Source organism: Eupeodes corollae, chromosome 1 (genome assembly GCF_945859685.1).
Source record: "Eupeodes corollae chromosome 1, idEupCoro1.1, whole genome shotgun sequence".
Classification (NCBI taxonomy): Eukaryota; Metazoa; Arthropoda; class Insecta; order Diptera; family Syrphidae; genus Eupeodes; species Eupeodes corollae.
Window position 1 is genome coordinate 271,805,606 of NC_079147.1, and position 20,331 is coordinate 271,825,936.

Here is a 20,331-nt window from a genome sequence, read left to right on the forward strand (position 1 = left end):
ATCTAAGTCAAAAAGACGAGAATGTTAGCTTTCGTAGTCTATACTAAATGGATCGTCCTGCCTGGCAGCGGAATTCGGTTCGTCATCGCCGTTGTATAGTCTGCAGAAGTAGTCGCTCCATATCCCCGGAATTGACTGCGGTTCTACCATGAAGTTTTCACTTTTGACTTTGCAGCCTTCGGTTCGAAGTTTATGTACTTGTGAATTTCGTTTCACCTGCTCGTAAGGCTTTTGAACTCCATTCCTGGATTTGAATCTCTCTACATCTTCGGCCGCACGCTTCTCATGCTCTCTCCTTTTCCTTTTAAGAAGTGGGTGTTCCTCTCACCACTTCTACTCATAGAGATGGTGAGCATTCCCCGTCCTTCTATTCAGCGACGTTTTGCGTGCCTGTCGTTAAGCTGCATTTGCCCTGCCGACATTCCTCATCAAACAAGAGGTTTCATTTTGGTGGCTGCTTAAAACCCAGCACGTCAGATGCGGCTTCTCTGATTGCATCTTGGCCATGTTGCCGCTGGGTCTCGAGAGATAGGACTTCGATAGGAGAAAGATTTGGCGATCTCTTGCGATTGTAGCCATTCGACTTTGTATCTTCTCTCAGGATCCCACTGTTCTGCCTTGGGTCTGGAAGCGCGAAGTGCTACCTTACCTACAATGCTACTGAAGCATTTGTCGCTATTTTCATATATAGTAAAATAAATTCAACCGTTATTTCCTTATTTCTATAAATAATCATTAGTTTACCCTTAAGCCCAATTTGGAACATGCTATTTACCACTGCGATTTATTTTACGCTGCACTTCACGAATGTGAAATGCTTTGAGCCTAGTACATACTTCCTCGTGAAGTGAACGTTCGCCAGTGGAGAAAGTGAACTTTTGACATTGCTCACTGGTACACAGTTGTGAGTACACGTTGTGAACATGAACAAACCAAATGTCAAAGCTTCACCAACAGTTCCCGTACATTTTGCACGTGAATTGCCCGTGAACGAAAACTCTCCACTTTGTTCTCCACTCAGCTTCACGAGAAAGTTCACGGGTGAACCAAAAACTGAAATTTGTATGGGTTCACGAGATGTACTAGGCTTTAAGCCTAGTACATACTTCCTCTTGAAGTGAACGTTCGCCAGTGGAGAAAGTGAACTTTTGACATTGCTCACTGGTACACACTTGTGAGTACACGTTGTAAAATGCGGAAACCAAATGTCAAAGCTTCACCAACAGTTCCCGTACATTTTGCACGTGAATTGCCCGTGAACGAAAACTCTCCACTTTGTTCTCCACTCAGCTTCACGAGCAAGTTCACGGGTGAACCAAAAACTGAAATGTGTATGGGTTCACGAGATGGTTCACAAGTATGTACTAGGCTTTACCGATTAATCAATCTGCAATCTGCATCTCTCTTTAAGTGGACTCATAATATGCATAAGCCAAACAAAAATTCCGTTAAAGAATTAAAACGCACACCTGAATTTGTTGTGCAGTTATAGTCTAGAAACAAAAGTTGTACCACTCAAAAATAATTTGTTCTCTCTAAACATTTTCAGTACTCCAAACCATTTTCAAACGTCTAAAGCATGCACCAATCTTTGATTTATTTCAGCTTATCTTCATATTCATATTTTGAATCTTCCACAAAATAAAAACTCATACAATATTGTTTTCTCTATGAACACTTATAATTATTATTGTTCCACTTTTTCATAGGCAAACATAACATCATGCGTAATTTTTGTATATACACAAATAAATTGTTTTTCTCTTATAAACGGATCTAACTTAAACTTCTCTTACTTCTCTTTATTTGATAGAGAAGAGAGAAAAACAAAACAATAATAAAAAATTGTTCTTCTTTAACGCTGAAAATTAACTAAACAATTACACTAAACAAAAAATAAAGTCTTTTTTACAAAAAAATTAAAAAAAAAACTTAATGATTTTTAACAATGAATTGCCAAGGAGAATATTGAGAGGCGGGAGTTTGTTCTGATAATGTTAAATGGTACCCTGGACCAGACTAATAGCAATTATAGCCACAAACCAGCACCACCAAAAAACTGGGCGAGGGAGATTTGGATATGATGTTTTTTGTAAGTAAAGCACGTGTATTGTCATATGTACGAAGTACGACCGACATCTCTCTCTTATGACACCTTACTATGAATTTCATCTTGCGCACACTTCATCACGTCCAGAGCACCTTTACTAATCAAATCATCGGCTAGAGCTTGTCCTAGCTTTTCACTTTTCGCATACAATTCATAATCGTAGCATTTGTGACGAAATAGTCCGCAAAACAGGTTCATTGTGTCATCGGTCAGTACTGGAAGCACTTCTGTCGATTGAGGTTTCTGTTCGTCACCATAATCGTACATGTTTATTGTCTTTTGTAGGAACGGACAACTGTCATGGCCTGGCAGTGTGGTTGTAGTTTGTTTGGCTCCACCGAATGGACATTTACTCGAGCTGGGCACACAGTCTAAGGGTTCAGCAGGCGGAGTATTACCCGTAATTGGACATATTTCAGCAGAATTGACTTTCACATCTGTGCCCACGTACGGACACTGTCCCATAAAGTCCTGACCAACTGGTATCTTCAGCGGACACTCATCTTTGATTGGTTTCGATTCTGTAGAGTTGCCATTCTCCTCACGATTCTTCAAGTGCACCGCACTAAATGGACACTTTTTAAAGAGTTCTCCATGGATATTAATCAACTGCTGGATGTCGGTGAATTTCTCTAGCAGACCAGAATTCAAATCATCATTTATCACCGTAGGGCTGGCTCGTTTACTCTCCGGACTTTCACTGCCGTCTTTTCGGGCACGTTTTGACGGTGGTGAACCATCGTTATTCGCATTGATATCGAACTTATGCCGTTCCAATTCTAGAGAGCAGGAAAGTTCATTGCGAATTTCTGTTGTTCCATCTAAACTCCATACCGCTCCGAGGACCTTCATACCAGCTCCACAATTGTCATCGTTAAGGCAACCATTCAAAGTTGAGCAAACCGCTACCGGAGCACTGCAGCCACCTCCGAGAGTCTTGAGAAAACTACGTTCGGCCAATATACGACACGTTGTTGGTAGACAAACCAAAGCCTGCAACATTTTCAGGATCTCCTGGTCATTTGATCGGCACTCTACAGCCAGAGCTCCTTGACCCACAGCATACAACAGGTCAGACGGTTCAAGAATCTGACTTATGCGATTCATCCATCCCATTCGCACAAGACCGGCTTGAGCAAGTATAATACCAGCGAACTTCGAGCCTGGGGCGTCTAGTTTTGCTAATCGGGTGTTGAGATTACCACGAATGTCGCACACAACCAAATGCGGGTATTCGCGTCGAATTTGTGCTGTTCGTCGAAGGGAAGATGTTCCTAGAAAAAAGAAACCATATAATATATTGAATTTATTTATGTTTTTAAAGAGTCCTTACCTATTATACTTCCTTTAGGCAGTGATTTGATGGTATTCCCTTTGAACTTCTCATTCAACACAAGTGCATCGCGGGCATCTTCTCTCTCCAGAACAGCACCGATTGCCATTCCAGCGGGCAATGCTGTCGGCAGGTCTTTCAGTGAATGAACAACAAAGTCCACACCTCCATTCCGAAGAGCATCTTCCAAATCACGGGTAAAGAGAGATTTTTCACCGATTTTTGGCAACGATATGTTCAATACTCTGTCGCCAATTGTTGACATGGTATCTAAAGAAGAAAGAAAAATAATAATCGATAATTAGTCAAGGATTCAAAATCATTTTGCGTGTTCGCAATTTGCTCTTTGGACACTTATTTCTTTGTAATTAATAAATACAATTAGGACAAACTATTAATTTAGATAGGATCATTAGTTTGCGATTTTACTTCATTAAAGTCACGCAATTTGGGTGTCATAATAAACGAAAAATGATAAAATTCATTTAAACTCTGTCTGGGCTTAATCGGTTTTGTTTTGTTCGTTAAAATTATTGCATGACTTTCTAGTAACCTTTTTATGTCAATAAAAAATGATGAATTTATTTTCTTATTTTTGTTTGAATAAACTTAAAAGGTCAAATGTATATTTTTATATTAAAATCCAGGATCCATAAATTAAGTTTTTAATAAAGCTGAAAGCAATTAGTTTTTTGAATTTCAACAAATTGGGATAGTTTTAGTTTAAAAATAGAAGACAAAAAATAATGCACAATCAAAATTTAATATATCAATTTATTTATTTCATTATTTTAATTAATCAATTAATGTCGACCCTCGAAAGGTTAACTGATAATCCTTAAAAAATATAACTTTGTCTAGTGATTACCAAGACCAAAAATAGCAATAAACATATTTTTTTTTAATATGATTTAGGAACTTAAGGTTCACAAATAATCTTGCACATGCAAATTCTAAATTTTGGAACATGATATTTTGTCTAATTTAATTTGAAAAATTGTTTTTGTAAAGAATATTCCTGAAATGATTATATAATATAGGAATTTCCAATAAGAGGTTTCATTTTGTAATTTAAAAAAAACAATAATTTTTTAAGAAAAAAATGGTTGTGTAATTCAATGTTAATATAATAAGACTTTTTTGCCTATGATAAACTGTAACGCTTGCAACACCGTACTTTTAATGACATTTTCTAAGACCAATTAATAATTTCACACATTCTATCTTTGAGGTCTTGAATAGGTTGCAAAGCATCTGCACTGACTTTATCTTTCACGTGGTCTTGAAAAAAAGGTCTAATAGAGTTTTCCACGAGTCAAATAAATCAATCTATTCTTGATCTGTCAAAACACAAATTTTCCCTGGTTTTGCATTCTACGGTGCAAAATAAATTGATTTATTTTTGACTTAAGATCAAATCTTCAGATTTGGATTTTTCGGCAGATTTATTCTTCTTTCTAATACAATTTTTAAAAAATGTTTAACTGGCAATTTGACAGCCATACCGCTCTCGGTAACACGTACAAGAAGTAATACAATGACAAAGAAAAAACATTTCCAATTGTGTTCCATTCGCCACGACAAAAAAAATATTTTTTGAAGGAAATCAAATTTACCCATAAAACTCGGTGGCGCAATCCCTTCACCATAATATTTGTCGTTTGTGGAATCCCTTATTCCAAAGGTCGCCAGCTTTCGACAAAACTGGTTTCTTCAACACTACGGACAGCAGTTGCTCAAAGCACTTTATGTTCCAACAGCTCGAATTTGTCCACCAATTTTACTATTGCCAGCCGAGAAGGTGCCTTAGCTTTTTTTGAATCGCGACTGCAAAATGGTGTAGTTGTCATATTTTAAAAGATGACAGTTTCAAAAATGGCAGCTGCCAAATTTAAATGAAACCTCTTACAATCTTTTAATTCTAGACAAAGCAAATATTGCTTCAAACATTAATTTCGCTAGCTTACGGAGGGCAGGATTGAAAAGTTACCGAATCGGAAAGAAACACATTCGATGGTGGACTAAAGTACAAACAAAAACAAACACATGAAGACTTAAGATGCGCAAGTGGATGACGTACGTTGTTTTGGGATCTAGACAACCTGGACGACAGACTTCACTATAGCTCATGAAAAACCAGGACCTGGGGCCCTACCCTGTAATGCGTTTTGAAAGCAAATATTTTCGAAAAAGAATATTTTGTACTCTCTATTTTCAATGCGGATAAGAAATCTAGTACTTACGGAATGACAAATGCGCACTTGGATTTCTCGTACCTGGCAACGCGTTTCCAAATGTCATTAGCGTTCGAAAACGAAAATTTTATTTATGCGCCATTACACCAAGAGAGGGTTAGAAACGGTGTACGAATTTTAATTCGAAGGTCGTTTTTAAAGGACACATAAGGAAAATTGTGTTAAGTTGTGTGAAATAGATAAAATATAAGTAAGGAAATAATAATTTTATTCGAAATTTAAGCAAATAAATTTTACAGGGAAACATCAGCGAAAAATGTGCATACCAAACAAAAGCAATTTAAAATTATGGTGGACTTGAAGGAAAAAAGGTATACCTTGGCAAAAGACAAATTTCAACACAAAAAACGAAATGACTATGAAAAAAAAAAATCAACTTAAACTTTCTAAGCTTGAATTAAAAAGAGAGATGTGGCAAGTAGTGAAGTGTAAAAAAAGGCATTACGATAATTCTCGTCTTTTTTGTGATTTGTTTTGATTTTTTTTTATATTTTTGCTTTGGCAAATCTCATAAGAAATACTTCGAGACTCGGCAAACCTATTAAATAAATAGAAAAAGTACTAGATGATTGTTTTATTCGATTTGAACATTTTACAGAGTACGAATTTATAAACGAATCGTGTTTCAGATTCGAATCGGATTGGCTTTCGAAACGCATTACAAAGTAGGGCCCCTGGTGATTTAACAACCATTCCTGTGTGCGAGGCAGGAATAAAGGGTATCTAAAGTTTGTATGTCTAAAGGCAAATTCGAGAAAACACATTTTATGAATTTCTCTTAGTGGATTTGTCAATTCCTCGGAAGAAGCAGAAACCGTGAAAAAAAGTTCAAAGTGGCATAGACAGGGATTGAACACCGTCACACCAAAGCTATCGGGTTGCTGATCCAATCATGACAATAAAAAGTCAAATAGAATTTCGGAAGAACCTATTGTAAGCTTCATACATTGGCCAGGTTTAGACGACATACGAGACTTGAAAGTAAGACAAGTTTCTAGTGTCCGATTGGTCAGCTGCCAAAAATTGCTTTCCAATTAAGGCAACTTTCATGAAAAATCTCCCTAACTATTTACTATAACTAATAAAAGGAGTGTTTTGCAAACAATTTTTTTAGTTTTTGTTGAAAATGAACTGAAGGTAGAGTTTAGTGCAATAAAGTTCCGAGTTTGACGTTTATGACACTTGAAAAACTAATTAGTTGCCTTGGTCAAAAACTACGTGCAAAGAATGCAGTTTCCTGCAAATGAATTTAGTCTGAACCTGTCAAATGATTGCCACGGTTCATACTTTAGAGTTATCATAAGCTATAATTTCCAAGGAACCTTTATACATTCTTCAAGCCAGCTTAGAGTTAGGTTAGGTTATAGTAGCTGTCCAAGATGAAAATGGACACACTTAGGCCAGTTTAATGGCCCATTGTGATACCACATGAATCTTGAGGCTTCCTCCTAAGCTCAATGGAATCAGTTTGAGTCCCTTACGAAACGTGAGAGGCTGATTATACTGATACTATTTAGATCGTTAAAGAAGAATTCTCCTAGGTAATTCTTAGGTTTTTGAGCCAGAGCAGGGCATGTGCAGAGAAGATGAAGAACTGTTTCTTCCTCTTCCTCGTCCATACAACTTCTGCAAAAGTCATTTGAGAATACGCCTAGTCTTGTGGCGTGCTTTCCTATTAGACAGTGTCCGGTAATGACACCTATTATCGAGCTTATATGCGATCTGTTTAGACAGAGCAAGCACCTTGAACGTTTTAAATCCAGTGTTGGCCAGATGTTTTTTGTGACTTGACACGTGGTGATGTTCCACCTGGTGCCTCCCTCCTCACAGCGCCTTACATTAGCAACATTTTTCAGCTAGCGATTGATATGCCAGTACTTGCCAAACGTGGTAGGATGGGCTGTACTGTACCGTTCCTGACGAGTTCATCTGCCTTACAGTTACCTGGAATGTCTCTATGGCCCGGCACCCAGCAAACGTGAATATTAAAATGTTGTGCCATCTCCATTAGAGATGATGGACAGTTATGGACTGTTATAGAGTTTGTAGAGACAGAGTCCAGAGACTTGATAGCGGCTTTATTCCAGAAGCTTGATGTCATTATTATAATAAAACTAAATTATATCATATTAACATGGAAACTGTAATATTTGACAACATCAATTGCATAAACAATAAACATAGAGTTCAGTTTCGTCAAGTTTACCGAGAAACACGAAATTTCTTGATCTGGAATTTTCTTTTCCGTTAAAGATCCGATGGAGCCAGAATAATCAGACATATTATTTGTGCCATAAACATGAATGTATAAAAAAGGTTGAAAAAAAAAGAAAATGTGACAAAATAAAAACCGTGTAGAAGTTTAAAACAAAAATCACCAAAGTTTGTTTTATGTAAGTAAATACATACTATAAGCTTTTATAAGCCTTATTGTCACAAGTCACGTTATATCTCATTATTATTATTGGATACCTGAAAACTTTCAATTTTCAAAAAAAATGAGCTGATCACTCTTTGATGTGAGCTATTGCAAATTTTGTTTTGCTTTCGATTAAAATAAGCTACATTGTTCATTTACGTAATCAAAATATTCGCGTGTACACAAAATAAAAACCCAAACCATGACCAACAAGTTCACAGATCTTCTTTATTTTTATTTTTTGATTGCATTAAAACCATCCATGGGTGGGAGTCGAGATCTTGAGAAAAAGTTGTTGATTATAAAATTGTTATCAATTGTGACACACTTATTTAATTAACCCTATCTTAATCGGGAAGTCGCGTTTTCACTTTCATTTCCCACACGTGGAGATTGTTGTTTCTATAAATAAACAAAATATATACGTATAAATAAAAAAATAGAAAAAGCTTAAGATTCTTCAATTCATCAATGTAATATATTTTTTTGCAATGATATCTTGGTTGATACTATGACTTATAAATTTTGCTTAAGTTTATCATTACAATACGATAACGGTTAGCTGATAATAAAAAGTACGTCAAATAAATAATAACTTTATCAATGCAATAGTAAAGAGAAGAAAAAACAATGAGTTGTAAATTGGAATTGATAAAAACAATACAACATAGATCGAATTAAAAATATATAGATAAATTGTACGTGGTAAATATTTATCAATATATTTTAATCGGTATTAAAATTAATATGATGCAATGTCATCGATTTTTGTTTAAAAGAATTATTTTTGATTATGAACAGCTTTAAGTACCTGAAATGATGATATTGATAAATAATTGAAAAATGTTTAAATTGTTGAGTGGTGACTTCCAGTTTTTACCGATTTAATAAAAAATGTTTGTATAACATAAATCATATCATAAATGATTTTCCAATAGGAGTTTTATTTTTAAAGACCCTCTCTTTTGGTAGATAAATGGAACGCTACATGTTTCAACAACGCATTCACACTTTAAAAAAATCACTATAAAACTGCGCTAAGCAATTTTGGAAGAAATGATTCCTGAACTATTTATTTCTCGGAGATAATTGGAAATGGTCACCGAGATGTTGTGATTTAACACCTTCAGACTATTTTCTCTTGGGCCATGAAAGATCAATTTAGGTTAATTCTCCGTAATTGATTCAAGACCTTAACGATAGAATAAGTTCAGTTATCGAGGTCATGCAATCAAAAATGCGAAAATGGTTCAGTCAACATTAGGCACTTCATTTGCAGTCAACTGCATTCTTTGAACCTACATTTTGATCAAGGGAACTAGATAATGTTTCAAGTGTCATATATTTTAAACTCAGACCTTTAATTCACTAACCTGCGGGTAGTTCAGTTCGTAGTACAAAAACTATCAAAAACATTATTGTCTTCAAAACACTCCTCAGGCAAGCTACAAGTCCATTATGATTTGTCTTTTGTACTGTTAAGAAATATTACTTATTTATTTTTTTTAAATTGATAAGGGACGATTTTACAGATAACATTAAATGATTTTGTGAAAAAAGTCAATAAATTATAGAGTAGTGCTCAGCTTTCACTTGAATGAAAAAACATGATCAGTTGTCATTTTAACACAAGTTGACTTGACTTGATAGTTAGGAAGATTTTTCTTAACTAACTTTCCAGACAACTTTCCAATATAGTTGCCTTAATGGGAAGGCACTTGAAGGACTTGCCTAACTTTCAAGTCCCTTATATCGTCTGAACCTGCCCAATGATTGATATCTCTGAATTCATGTCAAAAGATGTAAATATCAAAAAATTATATCTACTTTTTATGAAGACAAAACTTCCAAATTGCTGTACAAAAAATAAATTGCTCTCAAATGCAGTCTTAGATATTTATTTTCAAAAATGACAACATTTTCAGTGGCATTGTCAAAAAGCACCGAAAATAGTTTATTTAATCAAGGTCGGAAACATAGAGGACATTATATGTACGTATATAAATAAAAGCACCATTTTCGTTTGCTTAGGATTTTTTAATCATCAGCGAGTTGCAAAAATCAAGGAAATGAAATAGAAAGACTGATCAATAGACACAAGACTTTCAGAACCTAGAATTATTTCAAAACTATTTGATAGAAGCTAAAAGTACTCGTGGGACTGTCATACTAGAGGTCTTGGGTTCAATTCCTGACTTTTCACGAGTACTGCTTTTTAAGAGGAATTGATATACCAAGAGTTATTCTTGCCATGAAAACTTTCTCAAATAAGACGTTTGAATTCAGCATACAAGCTGTAGGTCCCCTTCATCCCTACTCGCACACAGAAATGGTTGGGAGTTGTAAGTCACTAAGCCCTGGTACAATGACTGAAATTTTCAAAATTTTCTCTGATTTTTTTTTCTTCTCAGGTTAATGTGAAAGTTTAAAGGCTCCGTATGTTCAGTGCATTAAATTCCCCTTTAAAAATGTAATGCCGTCTACTGCCTTTAAAGCGTAACTCACCCTCTATGCCATAATCCATGAGTGAACCTTGCATCCAGGAAACTAATAACTTTCCAGTACTCGGTATGTATATCACAGATCACATTTTATGGAATGATCACATATTCCGTATTGCCAAAAATGCTGCTAGGTGCTTAGGATTTCTCCGATGCTGCAAGAAATGTTTCACCTCTTTTGATCTGGCTGTAATTTACAAAGCCTTCATTCCTCCAAAACTTGAATACAACGCGCATAGTTGGGCAGGTGTCCCTAAAACAAGTTTAAGTATTTTGGACAGGATCTAAAAAAGAGACTTGAGAATGATAGGCGATAGAACTATAATCCGAAAGCCGTAGTACTCGCACTTCCAAGAATGCTCATAAGTTGAACCTTGAGATCAATTTCTGACGTACTGTCAAGTATAGAGATTCTTTTTTTAACCGCACATCGAGTATTTGGAATGCTGTTTTTCCCTATCATTTTGATATTCAAAACATTAAGACTAATATACATCTGTATATCTTTAATCCTTCCCTATTTTCCTAAAGCTCGCACTGTGTTTAAACTTTACACATTTTTATTAATAACCCCATGAGTGTCCGTTAATTATTTTAAAAAAAATCTCATTTGTGGAAAAATTATTCCCAATCATTAATTTTACTAAAAGAAAAATTGTTTGCATCAACCATGATTTTATTTCATATTATTGGACATTGGTATAATAGTTCCCTTATTTTAGGACCCAATTAGTTCATTGAAATTGACCAATGTTATCACCGATGTAAATAATGTTAGCTTTAATAGCATTTCCTTTTGCCACATACTGCCTTAAATCTATGATTTACAACTTTACTTTGGCTTAGATTTCCAATGACTTACCGTCGGGGTCATACAATTAAGCCACAAAACGAATGTACCCTATTCTCTTCAATAAAGCGTTCCTGTATCACTTTGTGTCTATTTTTTTTAACGGTTAACAACTAAAATTATTTCAATATGAAAACCGTATGTTACCTAAGGTTCAGTAATGTTTTGCTTTTAAACAAAGTGCTTTATTTGTTGTTAAGTCGCAGTGCAGGTGGTGACATAATCAAGCCATTACATTTGAAACAGGTACTTTTTTTAATATTCCATGAAGATATTTTATCAAAATGTATTAAAACTGTTTTATTATTGAGGAAATGTATTTTTAAAAATTAAAATATTTAATTGATAACAGTTATAGGTAAAAATAAAACCTCTACTTCCATGTGAAAGAAAAATTATTGTCAAATGCTTCAAAAAGTACTAAAGTTATGAAAGTATAAGGAAATTACTAGGTTTTGCTAGAGGTAAAGTTAGGAACGCAGTTCAATATTTTAAAAAACACGAAACCTTTGAGAACCTACCTGTCAAAAAAAATATTGCTCGAAGAATGAGGTTTGCTAAAGATCACCTTTATAAAATTCCAAATTTTTGGAATTTGGTCGTGTGGAGCGACGAATCCAAGTTCAACGCTCTTGGCAGTGACGGAAGACAGTATGTGAGGCGTCTCTCATTGAAAGATTGTAATAAAGGGTGTCCCAAAATTAACGCAAGATTTGAATTAAATAGAAAACGCCGTTTTTAGTCTTTTGATAGTTATATTTTTATTGACTCGTAAAGTACATAGGATAGGGTTAACACATCGGACAAATGGCCTCAACGGCTTTGCATGCACATACGTACTCTTTTGTTGAAATTTTCCATAACCATTCTAACCTAACCATTCTAACCCTATACTGTTAGCTGTCAAATTGCTTTTTTTCAGGGTTGCCAACAATTCACTGTACAAATGGCGGCAAATTCAAATCTTACGTTAATTTTGGGACACCCTTTACATGGAGGGTTTTTTAGTGACGGTTTGGGGATGTTTTACATCATCAGTAGTTGGTCCATTGGTATAAATTCATGAAAATATGACAGGAGAAATGTATAAGGACATTTTGGACAATCATTTAAATTTACCGTTAGCCTGGATACTTCAACAGGACAACGATCCGAAGCATTGCTTTTGGTTCTTTAAATCCTGGTTTGAATCAAATTCAATCAGAGTCCTGGAGTGGCCTGCTCAAAGCCCGGAACTGAACCGAGACTAGTGACTGATCTATGGGGTATCATAAAAAAAGCAATTGTGGCTAGAAAACCTACGAACAAGGCGGTCAAAAATAACTCCTGCCCAATGTTCATAGCTTGTAGGTACAATGCAAAAGAGATGCGTAGAAGTAATACAACTTTTACTATCTTTTAAAAGTCTGTCCAATTACTAGCATATGCTGATGACATTGACATAATCGGAAGAACTCAGCGTTATGTCAATGGGGCTTTTGTGAATCGACAGACGTAACTTTGAGGTAGTCAAGGACTTGGTCTACCTAGGCTCCGCTGTAAACGCATAAAACAACACAAGCGCTGAGATCAAACGCAGTATAACTCTTGCTAACCGCTGTTTCTTTGGACTATGAAAGCAATGAAATGGTAAAGTCCTCTCTCGGGCGCCCAAAAAGTTGCTATATAAGACCCATATCATCCCCGTCCTCCTATACGGTGCAGAAGAATGGACTACGACAAAAGCGGATGAAAGCCCCTTGGGTCGGTTGGATAGAAAAATTCTTCTCCGGCCCGGAAAGTCTTCGAATCCATACCCACAGTAGAGGAAGACCGCGGATCAGGTGGCGCGCAGAAGTGGAAAGTGACCGCACCCAACTTGGAGCGCGAAACTAGGGACCGAGCTATATGGAGAAGTTTGTTGGGTGAGGCCCTAGTTCACACAGGACTGTAGCGTCACGTTAAGTAAGTAAGAAGTAATAAAACAGCTAAATACTAAAGGTAAAAAAGTTGTTTATATATTTGTCTACAAATTTAAGTGATAATCTACATATATCACCCAACAGCTGCATATTTTCATTAAACTTTATCTATGCTCTTTAACTTCATTAAAAATAATAATTTATTTCACTTCTTGAACTTTTTTTTACCTATCTAAACACAAAAATAATTTAATTTTTAAATTTCTTTCAGTAATGTACTCAAATGATAACTTATCAACTCTAACCACGATTTATTGTCTGAATTTGTTGTCATAATTCTAACATTTGCATGTTTCTTCTACTTAAAAATAATGACATTTTTCAACAAAACTCATACGAAAACAAAAGAAAAGAAACAAACAATATTTAATATTATTTCCGCTGAACTTCATGCTTATATGTATCTACCTATACCTATACAAACTAATGTGGCTATCATGTCTTATCCGTTAACATTTTTGTATATATTCATATTTAAAAAACAAACAATCTTAATGGCTATAATATTATAAGTGCAATAATCTCACAACCAATTGAAGGTATATACATACCGAAAGGAAAAAAAAACAGTACAAAAACCCATTTAATTATTATAAATTATAAAGTGTTAGTCACATTCATTGAACCGGATTTTGGGAATAATGTTGTTAAACCATAACTCAACTTTATAATTTCAATGAATCGATAGGTCTTTCCAAATATGTAAGCCATACAACAGCAAACCGAACGTTGGTTTAGTCGTCGTTATCGTTAATAAGTGCTTCCTATTCTATTAGGTGTTCATAAAACTCTTTAACGTTCTGTGGAATACTATTTTATTAGCATTAATCTTAAATAAAACTTTGTTAAAAAATTAAACTACCCAAACATGTACATACGTCAAAATTGCTTCAATATAATAAATAAAACAAAACAATGTAGAAAGAAAAAACAGTCTGCCCAGCATTTTGAATTTCAAATTAATTCAAATTTATTTTATTTTTCAAATGAATACGTAAATGTAAGTCCTAAGGGTCTCAAACTATGTGACGTGTTTTTGTTGTTTTGTGTTGCATGGAACACACGACTGCGTGTATCTTTTTTTAGTTTTTTTTTTTTAAAATAACAATTAAAACTAAAAGATACATTAAAGCGCATACCTTACCTACAAACTTAAGTGTATACATAAAATCACGAGTTCAAATCTGTGACAAGGTCATGTCTCATGAAATGTTATTGGTTAATACGAAGACTGCTACAAAATACAAATAAAAACGACAGAAGAACTCATAAATAAATCAAAATCATCTAATTTTGTCGGTTTTTTAAAGTAAATTAAATTGACACTTTAAAATTTGAAGCCTAAATTATTATGATTAACGTGGTACTTAAAAGAAAAGTAGAATTCCTGCGATTGTAATATTTCGCAAATTACTTTCTAATTTAACAATAAGTAGTACCTTCGTTGAATTTCATATAGAGACGACGTCGTACTTGGAATTGCGGTGCCGCATAGTGGGACAAGTGATTTATTTAACTGGCAAATAATCAATTGGGTTTGAAAAGATTTTGTTTACTTTAATATGGGTGATCAATAATTTAAATTATTTTTTATTTTTGAACAATTAGATCCTTGGGGAAATTAACAATAAAATAAGCGACACAATAATAATTTTTCTCCAATTTCACTGAGACTTATATTTAATAAAACAGTTGGGTAGGTAGGAGTAGTTCAAGGTTAAACATTTTGAATTTTAATGGTCATTTTAGAAGTCATTAGCTAACAATTAAGTTCTCCGTTTATTGACATTATAAAAAATATGTTTTTGGGTCTTAAAATTACTTAAACTTGATACCATACATCTTAAACAACTCATGATCATTAAATTTTGTTGGTTGGTAATTTGATTTTAAATAGTTCAAGATTATTTTATTTGCAAACAGCTAGGAGGTAATTAATGCTCGTGGCTTGATGGTTAGTAATTAGGGCTGACATAAAAGAAGTAATTGGTTAATATCTGTCTGAGAGGCAGTACTGGTACCACATAAAAGTTTTTAGTTCTTATCATCAAAACATGCTGCCCAAATTTGTTGTTTGGATTCGGAATAAAGTTCTGGAACGTCTTTATTCCAGAGTTTACACTGCCAAATTATATCTGAATTCTAGCCCAGACTCTCAACGAAGCATATAAAACCACTTTTTCATTTGATTTCGGTCTCGTTTTGAAATTTTAAATTTGTTAAGTAACTTTACTCAATGAACTGAGGAAATTATAAGAGAATTTTCGAATTATGAAATAACTTAATTTTTTTTTTGTATTCGCGTAATTTTAGAAGTCCGTGAGTAGTAGAATAGAAGATCTTAAAGAAATTTAAATACAAATCTACACAAATAAATCCCAATGTTCTGAACTCAAAATGTTTCGATAAATTTGGGGCTACGAATGGTAACAACAAAATTCCAGAATTTTAAGTTTGTAAAGAGGTTAATTAATGATAGTTAGTTTTCTTAAAGTTAAAACAAAAACCAAGTATTTTTATACTCCCTCAAAAAAAGACAGATTTCGATTGGTGTAAGGAAATGTTTAAAAAAATTAGACGCTGGTGGCTTAAAAATTGTTTTTAAATATCATCACTTCATTAATGTCCCCCAATGGGCCTGAAGTTAAGCAGTGGTGGAAACTATATGGGTATGTTAAGGTGAATAAAATCCAACACAAAGTGTTTGTGCTAAAAGCACTAACGAACACAAATGGTTCCCGGTTTCATTACCATAACCGGACTACCATAAGACTTTTACATCATTTTTTTTAAGGTGTTTGGAAAAACGAGGAAAAAAAATAAATGACGTCAAAACATTTTAGATTAAAAAACTGAAATTTTTGAAACTCGAAACATTGGCTGCGTTCAATCTCGTGTTGGATAGAGTATCCTGGATAGGTGGATTTTAAGATACCTTGTTGAACGAGTTGGATAGCTGTATTGAGACATTTAAGCTTTGCAGTCAAAATTGTTTTAAGATAAAACATTTAATGGATACAAATCTAAAATCTAAATCTAAAATTCGGAGGCAAATAGCTTTTTCATCGTTTATTATGTACAAAACATCCTCAAATACAACTTACAACTAACATTTTGTATCTTTTTGTTTACAAACTAATACAAAAACCTGAAAGTAATTTGCAAGTTTCTTGAAATTCAACCATGTGTTGAATAAGCTGTTCTGTCAGATACCTACATACCCAGAAATTCTTGGATACCTATGGATTTCTTTTTTGACATCTCAGCTGTTTTTGATCAGCTGTTATTTTACACGTAAAACACTAACAAAACATCGAAAATAAATGTATGTTAATTTAAAACAATGTTTACAAAATTATGGAAACGCATGGAAAAATGTATTGATGGTCTTAGAGAATGTGTGATACTGATAAGCAATTAAACCATTTTTAATGAAATACATTGTATCGAAAAACAAATAGCAACGGTCGTACGAACTAATAAAAATTTTTAAAATTATTTTTGAATGATTTAAATTTGTATCTCTAATAATTGAAAAAAAAAAATAATCTAATTTTCACTCTGGAAATATGCACTAATTCCTTATCTCAGTCGGTTTAAGACTTCATAAGAGTTCGAAACCATTCCATACTGATTCAGAATTATCTGAAGTTCGATGCTAGCAAGTTCGAAAACATCTGGCCAACACTGGATTTAAAACGTTCAAGGTGCTTGCTATCTCTTAGCTCATATAAGCATATTAACTCAATAATAAGTGTCATAACCGGACACTATCTAATAGAAAAGCACGCCACGCGACTAGGCGTATTCTCAAATGACTTTTGCAGAAGCTGTATGGACGAGGAAGAGGAGGTATCAGTTCTTCATCTTCTCTGTACATGCCCTGCTCTGGCTCGAAAACGCAAGAATTACCTAGGATAATTCTTCTATAACGATCTAAACGATCTAAATCGTATCAGCATAATCAGCCTCTCACGTTTCGCAAGGGACTCAAACTGGTTCCATTGAACTTAGAACGAATCCTCAAGATGCATGTGGTATCACAATGGGCATTAAACTGGCCTAAGTGTGTCCGTTTCCCTCTAATGTTCTTGTTTTTTCTGTACTTTTTAATTTTAATAAAATTTTTAATAAAATTTCCGGTCTCCTTCGATAAGCAGGTTCCAAATATCGGTTAAAAAAGACCCTGGTATGAAAATATATTTTCGGAAGGAGTCTTGGGGCTTGAAAGAATATTGCTTTTGGCATAAAAAAGCAATAGTGTGTTGAAAAATAGTTTTTCATTGTTTTTTTTCTCAAATACAAAGTAGAAGTTCCAACTTCTCACGAATCAAGTTCATTCTTTAAAAAATTGTACGGTTTATTTCCTTTAATGGAAACTATTATTGTTTTTAAACAATTTTCTCTTGCGGAGTTCAAATCACACTAACTTAATCTGCTCAAATTCAAATCACTTGAAAATGTGGAAAGCGTAAATTCCCTTCGTTTTAAGTTCGAAAAATATATATAGACCAAAGTGATTTTCAGAACTCCAATTTATATTTTAAATAGATTTTTATTTGTTAATTAAATAAGTACCGTTATTATATTATATTCACATACATTGAATGAAAAAATAACACAAAAGAAACACAAATGGAGCAGAAAAAAAAACGAATTTTCTCTTCATTTAAAAACTATCGTTCTACTGTTTAGACCATGATAGGGTGAATCCATTAAGAAATCGGCTTTTGATCTTTTATATTTCCATAAACCGATTCAAAATAAAAAGACTATTTTCAAGGCTCTTTTTAAAACTGTCAAACAATTCCTGAATAAAATCAAAACATATTCTCTCTATTTTATTTATTTACTTAAATTAATTTAAAATAAATATGCATATAACGAAAGGAAAAATAAAAACAAATACTTACGAATTTCAAATTTTCTATGAGAAAAGATCTTCTGCAATCGAGCGATCACATGTTTTGTTTGAATCAAAGCCAACTGAAAGTGTTAAGAAATAAAAAGAAGAAGAATAACGTCAATATTTTCATCTATATCCGATAATTTATTAAAAGTTTATAACAATATAAGAATGTTGCATTGATAACTCATGGATTTGGGTCAGTTTTAATGAATCTGTGTATAGTGTAGCCAATAGCAAGATCTTAATTCAAGTTCATCGTATAGCAAAAGACTACAGTCTGTCTGTCTATCGGTATGTCTGTCGGGCTGCCAGTCTTCTCTCTTTTATTAACAGATAGACGGTTATTCAACCTTTTTAGAAGTGATATAACATGACACGCACTTCGACTTCTAGAGCGGATATATTGAATTATTGCTTTATCACTTATTGTTCCTTTTTTCTTTTTGGTGAGTTTTGTGCTGTACCCCACCAAATCAAAAGACAACATTTCGAAATGAATTATTCAAAGGAATTCAACAGCAAAATAAAAACCTTCATAAAATGTTATTCAAAAACTTACTTCACTTTTTCTAGATCCAACACGGATTATTTTTTCGTCTCCACTCATTTCTTCAAAAACTACTTGAGGTCGTTTTCACTGCTTCTTTTTTTCCTTTTGGTTGAACTTTTTTGTATCGGACGTTTGGCCGAGCGGTTTTAGGTTTTCAAGTATTTAAGATTTTTTTAGCGAATCTGGTATATTTCTTGTAAGCTTATAACACAAAAGGTAAGATATATAAAAGATATAAAAGGAAGAGTGAAAGTTGGCAGTGGGGCGGAAAATGTTGAAATATTTTCAATTTTTAAGTAAAACACTTTGTGAATTGTTGATATGATAACAGAGAAACACTGAAGAGATTTAAATTGATTGCATTTTGATGGAGTTATTGTCGATTTATGAGTTTATTTGATTAATTATTATTCCACTTGTTGGAAAAGGAAAAAGTTCGATAGGAGGAAATCCATACGCTACACTTGCTCGTTTGGTTGGGAAGAGATGAATGGCAAAACGTGAGCGAGTATTTTATTTACGTAATTTTTTTTTTAATGGACTTGAATGTGTCAAAACGTAATGTAATCGAGGATGTGTGTAATGCGTTTACGTTTTTGATTTTTACAAAAGAATTTGTAGATTAGGGTAGGGACACAATGGAGAAGGGAATTTTTAGCATTTTGGGTTAATGGTGTGTAAAAGGCATTTCCTATTATGAAAATGTTATCATTTCGATACTCGGCAAGGTCCGTATCGTATATTTACTTAGTGGGTCTTTAAAACTCATAAGCTTGTAATCTAAAAAATCAGTTTACCTCGGAGGCAACCTTAATGAGCATAATTGTCACTTTTGCGGATCAAAAATACAGAAATGATTGTTAAAAAGTCTCTCAAAAAGGTTATCAAAATTGGTTTCCAAGGTTCTATGATATAACATCTTAAAACTTATTTTAGTTATGTCGACTTATTTTGAAGTAAAAGTAACATTTTATAGATTTCAAAATAAATTAAACTGATACATAGATTTAAGATTTAATAGATTTTCAACTGTTTGTTTATAATAAACAACTTGAATATTCCCAAAAAGAAAAACAACTGAATTAAACAAAAATTATAAAAAAAGTTGATTTAATTTTTTTATTTTTCCTTACGCAATAATAATTAAGTTGGGTGTGGATTTATGTCTGCTTTTGAAAACTAGCACTAAAGTTAAATTTTATCAAATTTTGTGAACTTGAATCACAAAATGGTTTTAATACACCTAACCCTCTAACTATCGTCCAATTGAACTAAGGTCCCTTCTTTCCAAGGTCATTTTCAGCTTAAGAAATATCTTGCGGAACGAAAGGTTCTTTATGACGGGCAGTATGGCTTTCGTAGCAATAGGTCCACTAATGGTGATCTCATAGTTTATCTCACCGAACAGTGGAACAAATCTTTACATCGTTTTTGAGAAAGTAA

At 33.7% G+C, this 20,331-nt stretch overlaps 1 protein-coding gene across 1 annotated transcript; it reads right to left on the reverse strand.

Annotated features, from left to right (window-relative positions):
* Nucleotides 1–1,661: 1,661 nt before the first annotated feature.
* LOC129939806 (porphobilinogen deaminase) lies at nucleotides 1,662–19,384 on the reverse strand. The gene is made up of 4 exons (XM_056047965.1): nucleotides 18,898–19,384; nucleotides 18,343–18,415; nucleotides 3,444–3,713; nucleotides 1,662–3,384 (listed from the first exon to the last, which is right to left on the reverse strand). Exons 1-4 carry the CDS (start codon nucleotides 18,943–18,945, stop codon nucleotides 2,147–2,149), a joined length of 1,629 nt encoding a protein of 542 aa, XP_055903940.1. The 5' UTR covers nucleotides 18,946–19,384; the 3' UTR covers nucleotides 1,662–2,146.
* Nucleotides 19,385–20,331: the final 947 nt, after the last annotated feature.

Coding starts and splice junctions, on each gene's coding strand:
- LOC129939806 (XM_056047965.1), bottom strand. CDS start 18,945: ATGAGTGGAGACGAAAAAATAATCCGTGTTGGATCTAGAAAAAGTGAA. Junction 3,714..18,342: donor TCATAGAAAATTTGAAATTC/GTAAGTATTTGT, acceptor TTTCTTCTTTAG/ATACCATGTCAACAATTGGC. Junction 3,385..3,443: donor GCCTAAAGGAAGTATAATAG/GTAAGGACTCTT, acceptor TCTTTTTTCTAG/GAACATCTTCCCTTCGACGA.